We start from the raw sequence: 9,868 nt of genomic DNA on the forward strand, positions 1-9,868 counted from the left end.
AAATCAACAGTAAAATCAAAATGTTACTAATTACCACAGAAAGTATTTTAGTGCATTAATATTTAAAAAGAATGCAGTCCTTTAAACTAAATCGGTTAAAATTGAAGTGCATTAAAACCGAATAAACATTTAAATGTACATTTTTTTTTTAAGTATATCTCCAAGACACAAAATTTTATAACTATACTAGCGTCAAATTAAATTTTTTTTTTTTTTTTTTTTTTTGTTTATCTAGTTTTTAACTTGCTCTCCTGACAACAGTTAATTGTCTGAGAGTTTGTAGTTTATAACGACTTAATCCCACCATTGAAAGCACTATATGTGTGTGTGTGTGTGTGTGTGTGTGTGTGTGTGCGTGCGTGCGTAAAGCAGGCAGATTCAGTGACTGATTAATCTGGTCTAGTTATGCCCAAAGAGACCCTTCAGAAGCTGTTCTGTGCAGTTTGTTCCTGTCTGGTGTTTATCAAGGGGGCTCAGCATCTAAAAATAATATTGATATGTACTGTATATTTAGTTGATATCTTCATAACTTACGAGTTTGGTGGCAGGGTGCAAAAATGTCTTGCAGCAAAATATTCTTGAAGAGTTCAAGAAAGAGCCCATCACCCATGACCATATGCTTTTATTTATTAATTTACACACAATCGTGTTACGCTTCCATGATTCTTCAGCCAACCTGATCTCAAGAAAAGTAAACTTTTCACAAGGTGGTGATTTTTGTATGAATTCTTATGATGTTGATCATATGAAAAGGTTTTTTGAAAAAGGTCCACCTGTTAACAAGCATCACTAGAGTGAAACCAGAAAACATATAAATGCGATTTGTATGAATTTGCTACCAATTTACCGAAACATGTAAAGGGTTACAAATTATGCAATTGTGTTGGCCATAGCTGTCAATACACTAATAATCCTAATTATTGATTATTGGGACTTTTGTAATACCTAAAGTGTTATAATTGCATAACCGGAATACAGTTAATGAGGCAGGCACTTTTGCATGGTTTTTGGGTCAAAATTCCATACCCTTCAGTGTAATTCTGAATCATACCAGAATAATCATACTGAATCATGAACATACTTTCCTGATGCTTCACATAGCTTAATTGTATCAGTTGTAATAAAATTGAACTGTCATCTGCACGACCCTCCTCTATGATCAGAAATCCAACAGAAAGGTGCCTAGGCCTCTGATGGACTTGAAGGCATCGTGCTCCAGGATTGGAAAGACTCTGACGAGGGTGGGCAGTTACCAGAAGAGTTGACAAAAGTCTGCACTGTCTATACAGAGTCCTCCCACCTAAACCCAGCTACCCCTGCCTCTCTCGTGCAGTCCCTCACTTGTCCTCTGTGTGCTTCATTAACGTACCCGTCTAGGAGCAGTGAGCAGAAGTGTCCGGCCAGGAACCATGGGCATCCGAAGCAGTTACATCGGTCTTTCTAGGCTTATCTTCATTGGCGCTCTGGCCATCTGCATGGCTTTTGTGCAGTCAGGTAACATCACCTCCTTCCCATCTGCCAAGTGATGGACTTTTCATAGATGTGTTGAGTTCTTAGGAAAGATTCAGTGGGTTCTGATTTATTGGCAGCTATGTGTGAGAAATTGAGTTTTGGTCAGTGAGAAGAATTTTGTGGCTTGTATTGATGTGTGAGGTGTCGATCAGTTTATTATTTTGTGGCCATGTTGGAAGAATGTCCAAAAAAAACATGATATCTAAAAATTTCGGCTTGTTCACAATCATGGTTTTGCAAGGCCCCTTTCAGTGCCATGAATAGCCTGAGCGTGAAAAAGGGACGCACACGCACAGCTAAAAAGTAAAAACTTGTTTAATGAACATTTGCAAAACAACTTAAGTTGTATGATTGTTGTACAAAATTAAAATATGACACATAAAAAAAAATCTGTTAATAGATTCAATGTAAAAAAAAAAATGTTGTTACTAAAGACACATTTAAAATGCTTAATTGAACTTATGCCAGAACCAAGTATATTAGTGGCATAAGAGCAGGACTCTTGCAGACTGAAGCGTGCTGACTTGATCGACTCAGACGTTCTCTTTTTCACAACTAGGTGTTGAACCTGAATTTAGTCTTGGGTTCAGTGTGAACAAGGACAAAGAGATAGTTTGTTACGCTCTAGGAAAAACAAGACGTATACAAATGCACAAAGAGCACAAAGTTCATTTTTACAATTACAAAAAGCTCTATTTTAAAAAATCTGAATTGCAAAACAGTTGCCATTTATGACCTTAATCTCTTAGTGCTGAATAAAATGGTTCCAAAAGATGTATTGAAATGCAGAAACCTGCTCATAAAGTTGGATAAAATGACTCTTCAAGGCAATCTCAGACTTTCCCGCCAGAATACGAGGTCATGCACATTCAAGGTCCAAAGGAAGTAGTGATGGCACAGTTGATATTTCTCATGTGAATGCATTTAAATTGAAATCATGGCATCATAAATGGTTCTAAAATCTGATCATGATGTTACAGTCTGTTTTGATAAATTGCATACACTCTTATAGGGGTAATATGATGCGATTCAAGTTTTCTTTTCTCTTTAGAGTGTTATAAGCCATTTTGTGCATAGATAGATCCCTAAAATTGCAAAGACTAAAGTCTCAAACCCAAAGCCTTCCTAAAACGCCTCGTTTAAGAACACCCCAACATGTCTAGGTCACTGTATGGGAAGATTTGTATAACATGCCCAAATGTTCACGCAAAGAAAGAAGGAATTTCTTGATTCTCCGCCGCCATGTCGTCGAGACGCTATGTGTGGTGAAAAGCTGTGAAAGCAAAACTAATTAGTTTGGCCTTCCAAAAAAGTACACAACTGGAAATCAGTGGTTAAGTTGTATTTACAACACAGTTCTAGAGCCGTTCAACCCAAATATTTGTGTGTGTGTGTAATGCATTTTAATGGAGGACTATTTCCTGAACCTACAATGCCGGCTGTTGACTCACAACCTGTAAATATGTGTTCATATTTAAAAGAGTTCACCACTTATGAACGCAAATAAAAAATAAAAACATGAGTTTTGAGCAGTGTAGAGTAGCGCTTGTTGTTTGTAGTTTCTCTGATCACAAATGCAGAAAATTGGTTTTATGTTTACGTGACACAATACGCAATGTGTGAAAAGATAGTATATAGCTCAGTTGGTAGAGCATTGTGCTATCAAACGCAGTTTCGGGGGTTCGATTCCCTGGGAACACATGATAGGTAAAAAAAAAAATGTATAGCCTGAATCCACTGTAAGTCGTGTCTGCTAAATGCATAAATTTAATTAATTGATAAGTTAAGTCATTATAATCAAGTAATTATGTCCCCACTGGAAACCAATGCAAGTGTAGGGAGACGACATCACGGTATGGTAATTGGCGTTATGTTTCCATCACACGCTTGCGGTATTCGGTCAATCAAAACGCACTGGATAGCTGGCCAATCAGAGCACACCTTGCTTTACAGACCGATGAGCTTTGTAAAAATCCATGTGTTTCAGAAAGGCAGGGTATAGAGGAGAAACAATAATGTACAGTATGAGGGAAAATAATGTGTTTTTTTAACCTTAAACCACATAAACACATTGCATTACAACACCCTTTTAAAAATAAAGATTTTGGCATCTTTGGTTCCATGAAGAACCTTTAACATCCATGTATCGTTTCCATTCCACTAAAGGTGCTTTATACAGATAAAAAGGATCTTTATATTTTTAAGTTTTCATTACACGAAGAAAAAATATTATAAGAACCGTTTAGTTGCTGCAAAAACCTTAATTTTTTTAGAGTGTATGTTGAAGAACTTTTTTATGAAGATATTAACACACTAAAGTTTTTTTTTTTTTTTTTACTTCATTAAAAAAAAAAAAAAAAAAAAAAAAACCTTGACTGTGAGGGAATTTTTAATGTGTGATGATTCTCTTGATTTCTATAAATACTTCTTGTCAGTAGAAGTCGCCTTTTTTTAAATTAATTTATTTCTTTTTTTATAATTTACTCGGCACAAAAACATTGATGAAGACAACAAATTCTGTAACAGCTTCGACTAGTCCCATTCAAGTCCATTCACATTTATTTATATAGCTTGTCATACAGATGCCCAGTAACAAATGATAACAACAATAACCTATCAAATACGAGTCAAATTCAAATTGTGTGAAAAAGCAACTTTATAATGGTGTCATTATTAAGGTCAGGTTAGTTAAGTGCTGGTTCACATCAATTATGAAATTATGAAATTAGTTTAGTTCAGCAGCTCTACACAAGTGTGTCATTATTCAGCTCGAGTCAGTTCAGTGTTGATTCAGTTCAGTTCAGTCAAATTGATAATATTAGTGAATGTTGAGTTTCATAAAATTAACCTAATGCATTTCTGTTATTTTTCTGAGTGACCTGACTGACGAGGTGAGATGAGGACGCAGTGGCTGAGGATTGTGTCATTCACATACACCTGTCTACATGTTGTCATCTCACAGTTGTGTGTTAAAATACAAGAAACGAAACAACGTTCTTGCCCTTGTCCTCTCGTCAAATGTTTAAGCAGTACTTAATAAATATTTAAGCAGGTCATGAAGTGAGAAACACAAAAAAAGTGTGTTTTTTCCAAATCAACAGATTACGTACACTGACGCCGAGATGCATGCTTTTCCACAGACTGGCTTCATAAACAAGCTTCTTTGACTTGCAGTGTACTGGCTGTATTTCGGCCGTTGGTTCCTCAGCCTCAAGCCGTCCTCTCTGACCACACAAGCGCCCTTTTGTACCCTCAAGTGAAGGACTCATTGATGCATCGCTGGCCTTGCACCCCGGTGTTCCTTACCTACTGCCTGCATCAAGTTAGGAAAGAGTGTGTCTTGCTGAGCAAACAAACTATTACCAAAAATACGTATGCTGGCTATCCTTGATTGTGTGACTCCAAATATTAACTTTTAATTTTAAGATTTGTGGTGGAATATGAGCATTTTAGTGTTTAGTTGCATTGAAAGGTGGTATAAGTGGTCGCTGCATGTAAATACTTGTATTTTTTAATATTTCAGTGGACAAACTAGTGCTCTGTTATGTTTGTCAGTTTACTTTTAGCTAATTCTTGACCCATGCCATTGGATTGTTCGAGCAGGGTCAGTCTAGGTATCCCACTGTTTGTCTATGTTCACTCTGTCTGTCTTTGTCCCTTCATTTTGGGGTCAGAACCTTTGTCCATAAGGTGCCCTCTGGGAACTCTGAGAAAGCTGTAGCATAGGAAATCAGCTTTGGGCTTGGTGAGTGTGTTGTAGGTGAGAAAAGTCGCATGGCTGTTCCATGCCTGCGGGAGATGTGGAATGTTAGTGAGAGATGCGAGGAGAAGAAGAGAGGAGGAAACATGCAGTTGAGACACTCATTGAGTCGTATAGAATGTGACTAACATTTGCCACTCTCTAGACCTATAAATTCCCTGTGCTTAGTTTCAGGGGAAGAAACAAATATTAAATTCAGCTAACTTTATCTATTTATTAATTAAAATTCTTAAGAACATTCTCTTTTGACCTGCTGGCTGTGAATGGATTTAATGATTGATTGATCTTTTTATTTATTTATTTAGTATTCTCATTTGTAAATATTATTTAGTTATTTAAAAATATATCATATTAGATCATTTTTATTGAGTATTCTTGTAGCTATAATTTAGCTATATAAACATATTATTTGATAATTTGTATTTATTTGTTTACTCCTAACTTATTATTTTCTTATTTGTAGTGTTGTATTATTTAGATATTTAGATATCATCCCAAGTTATTTTATTTTTTATATTTTTTACTTGCAACTATTAAATATATACTATTTTTGTTTATTTTGTTTATTTACTATTCTTAGTTGTGGCTATTATTTGGCTAAATATATCATGTTTTGTAAATGTATTTATTTATTTATTTTGTATTCTTATAGCTATATATATATATATATATATATGTGTGTGTGTGTGTGTGTGTGTGTGTGTGTGTTTTATATGTACACTGAACAAAATTATGAATGCAGCACTTTTGTTTTTGCCCCCATTTTTCATGAGCTGAACTAAACAAAACAAAAGGCCTATTTCTCTCAAATAGTGTTCACAAATCTGTCAAAATCTGTGTTATTGAGCCCTTCTTCTTTGCCAAGATAAACAAAAACAAAAGTGTTGCGTTTTATATTTTTGTTCAGTGTATTTTTCTTGTAAATATATATATATATATTTTGTCTTTGGAATGATTTGCATTTGTAAAATATAGCATTATAAAAATGTTCTCTGACATTATATATTGTTTAATATACCTTGACTCTGACTAAAGTTTTCTTTTTTTCTCCCTTTTTCTTCTTCTTCTTCCCATCAGAAACAGTGGCTGATTCCTCCCCTACACTGCAGTATGATAATCAGGACACACTATCCGGTGCTGGAAGCTTCGATGTGACCACAAAAATACCTTTACAAGAAGACCCCACAGAGAGCACCCACACCTATGATTATGAGGACGGAACATACTCAATAACTCTGGATGAGGAAGAAGGTAAAGTTACCACTGAATTACCATTGAGATGTGCATAATGAAGATATATTTTATATTTGATGTTTTTATGCATTAAGCAGATGCTTTTATCCAAGGCAACTAATGAAAGTGTTATATGAAGTTAATCATAAAAATAACTTGGTTTTGTTAAGAGTTTATTATAGGGTGTGTAATGACAGCTGTGTTATTTCTGGTTTCAGTTGTGTTGGGGCCAGGTGCCATCACAGCTATCGTCATCGCCGTGTTCCTCGGAGCCTCTGTTCTTCTCGCTCTCATTGTGATCATGCTCAGAAAGTTCACTGCCTCTTAAGGGACATTTATGTGTTTTCATTTCCTCCCTTCCTCAAACCCATCTTTTCTTTTTACTTTCCTCTGAACTGTATTTTCATGTGTCTCATTGGTGGCAGGTCCTTCATGAAATGGATGCTCTTTGCTGAGACCTGTTTTGTGATTTCTTACTCCTATAAAACTGAAGACAGAGAAAAACAGAATTAGGCTGAACAAAAAAGTAACTGCAATCAAGAGAAGTCATTGGTTCATTTGTTTGGTGACCGTATAATCAATATCCTCTTGTAATAAGGTTTAGACTTAAATGTTAAAAGGCAGAATTATTATATTAAAGCCACATTTTAAGATATTTAATACCATCCATCCTTTTTTTTTGTTTCATACTGATACTGTATTGTATGATACTGTATTGTAATGTATACCAACTTTCTTGTCCTTTAGAGTTTGATAAAGTTTGTGCGTGTGTGTGTACAGTATGTATTGAGTGAAATCAAAGCAGTCTGAGAGTGAGTGATTTAACTGAACTTTTATACATAAACTGATGAAACTGTCACCTTGTGATTGGTCACTGAACAGATAAAGAGACCATGTTTAATCCTCCTCCAAGAGTAGTTTCTTTCACTGTGTGTGTGTGTGTGTGTGTATATATTAATCATTATTATACAATTATTTATTTTATAATGCTTTGCCATTAGTTGATTATTTATATTCTCGTTATAGTCAGCTGCAGAGGAAACAGTCCTTAAAAACTTAAAAGAATGGAGCTGAAATGTAGGCCTCCCTACAAGCTATTGGTGCATGAAGAACATCTGTAAAGTAACAAAGACTAAAGTCTCAAATCCAAAGAAATATCCTTTATCAAATTTAAGACTCTGCCATGCCCCCCTAAAACGGCTCATTCAAACACGCCCCCACATGTCTTCGTCATGGTGTGGAAATATTTGTAATGCCACCCAAATATTCACACAAACAAAAGGTGCGCGTGGTTTCAGTAACCGCATTTAGCAAAAGCACTTTATTTGGCCTTCCGAAAGTAGATACATTTAGGAATCTTCAAGATTAATTTACAACAGAACAGAACGACCATTCCGTGAACCTATGAGAGAAGGTTATTCGGATTTTGCTACGATAATCTGGCGCTTCAGAATCAGATACTGTAAGTATGTTTTGTTAGTTTAAGCAGGGCTCTACATTAAGCTTTGACATGAGCTTTTCCTTCGTCCGGGTTTTTTTTTTTTTGGCACAAATATAATTTATTCTGAAACCGTCTCGTCAATGTTCTATCAGGTATTACTTTCAGGTATTACTCAGCATATTTTTGATATTTGCCTTAAATTGATTACTGTTACACTTTAGAACTTCATGAAGGACACTATTTACGTTGAATTCTTACATGTGATCAATCCCAAATGCGGAGTTATGCTCATCGCGAGCGCGTGTGTGTGCGTGTGATAGAGACAGAGTCACACAGGGTAGTCAGCTGTCTTAGCCATATGTGGCTTGTGTACAGCAAAAACATATGAGCTTCATCACTGTCTCTGTCACACGACTCTGTTCCGCTTTGGAGCTTGAACTGATGGTAAAACTAAGGACATTATGAAGCTCGCGATTATGGAAAGAGCCGTTACATTTCCGACGAGTGCTTGCGGTGTTATTAAAAAACATTAACATGTTAACCCTATAAACACAAAATTAATCCTATAAACATTTGTAGTGCTATTTGAGCTTAGTATGCATCGGCTCGTTGGTCTAGGGGTATGATTCTCGCTTAGGGTGCGAGAGGTCCCGGGTTCAAATCCCGGACGAGCCCATATTTTTTTGTATGTCTTATTTTATTTTTAATTACTTTTTGATATACGCAGTATTGAAATGTGGGCTGTTCCTCCGAGTTTTCTTGAAAAAAAGGTTGGAACAAGATTTAATAAAGCTTACGGTTCTTTAGTGTTCGGCGTCAACACCCTTGCTTACATGTGCTTACAGCGCCTCTATGCGCTAAAAACTAAATGCAAGGTCCATTTAATATTGTCAGTAGTTGACAAATAAATACTTTCAGAAAGGTCTACCGACAAATAATGTAGATTTCGAGAGAAAAAAAGTTTTTTTAGTCGTTTCTCGATTTATATATATATATATATATATATATATATATATATATATATATATATATATATATATATATATATAGTTCTTATAATAAGTGATGAAACACTTGTTCTTATCTTTTGAAGTAGAATCTGCAAAATGAAGCAAACTATGCAGATGCAAGAAAACTTATGACCCCGACGTGATTTGAACACGCAACCTTCTGATCTGGAGTCAGACGCGCTACCGTTGCGCCACGAGGTCAGTAAATAAACCGTATTCTGTACTATGTTATCTGACTATGCATAGTCATTTATTTTTTTGATGGATTTACATTTTAGGATGTAAATGAAGGCGTACGAAAGCTGTGGAAATACATTTACATATCATGATAACATGCCGACCCAATATCTCTATGAAAAATTTCTAGGTGGGTACCCAAGCAGTGAAGCCGTGGCCGGTTAGCTCAGTTGGTTAGAGCGTGGTGCTAATAACGCCAAGGTCGCGGGTTCGATCCCCGTACGGGCCAGTCTTCTTCTTGATAGATTGTTCAAATGCCATAGTTTTTCGAGTGGCAAATAAATAACTTTAATAAATAAGGTTTAAAATTTTTAATGATCAGTTGGGGTGATTATAGGCCAGTGCTAGAGAGCAAAAAAAATTGAAACAAAAAAATAAAAAATAAACAAATGCATATATTTAAATCAAAACAAAATTGTATTGTAAATTTATTGTGCACTGCTCTGATAAAAAAATAAAAAAATAAATTACATAAATTACAACAAATCTGCTAGGTTCTAAATACACTGCTTCCTATTTAAATCCTATGTCTATGATTATTCATGATGTAAGATTTTTTCTTTTGTGTGAGTAATAATAAAATAAATGGAATGCTTGAATAAGTCGAGGACCAGTAAAAAAAAGCAGTTTTCTAGGACCCTAAATGTCCAGAAACGGCACGGAAGACCAGAGGTC

The 9,868-nt window shown here is 35.4% G+C and overlaps 1 protein-coding gene and 3 non-coding genes across 4 annotated transcripts; 3 read left to right on the top strand and 1 right to left on the bottom strand.

Annotated features, from left to right (window-relative positions):
- Window positions 1-396: 396 nt before the first annotated feature.
- LOC113113664 (protein SNORC-like) lies at window positions 397-7,398 on the top strand. The gene is made up of 3 exons (XM_026280051.1): window positions 397-1,494; window positions 6,350-6,523; window positions 6,724-7,398. The coding sequence occupies exons 1-3, from the start codon at window positions 1,410-1,412 to the stop codon at window positions 6,831-6,833; spliced, it is 369 nt and encodes a 122-aa protein (XP_026135836.1). The 5' UTR covers window positions 397-1,409; the 3' UTR covers window positions 6,834-7,398.
- Window positions 7,399-8,549: 1,151 nt separating this feature from the next.
- On the top strand, window positions 8,550-8,621 carry trnap-agg (transfer RNA proline (anticodon AGG)). Its single transcript has one exon. It is a non-coding gene; the product is annotated as a tRNA-Pro (tRNA).
- A 464-nt stretch (window positions 8,622-9,085) lies between these two features.
- trnaw-cca (transfer RNA tryptophan (anticodon CCA)) lies at window positions 9,086-9,157 on the bottom strand. The gene has a single exon. It is a non-coding gene; the product is annotated as a tRNA-Trp (tRNA).
- Window positions 9,158-9,348: 191 nt separating this feature from the next.
- On the top strand, window positions 9,349-9,422 carry trnai-aau (transfer RNA isoleucine (anticodon AAU)). Its single transcript has one exon. It is a non-coding gene; the product is annotated as a tRNA-Ile (tRNA).
- Window positions 9,423-9,868: the final 446 nt, after the last annotated feature.

The sequence above is a fragment of the Carassius auratus genome, chromosome 2 (genome assembly GCF_003368295.1).
Source record: "Carassius auratus strain Wakin chromosome 2, ASM336829v1, whole genome shotgun sequence".
NCBI classification, from domain to species: domain Eukaryota; kingdom Metazoa; phylum Chordata; class Actinopteri; order Cypriniformes; family Cyprinidae; genus Carassius; species Carassius auratus.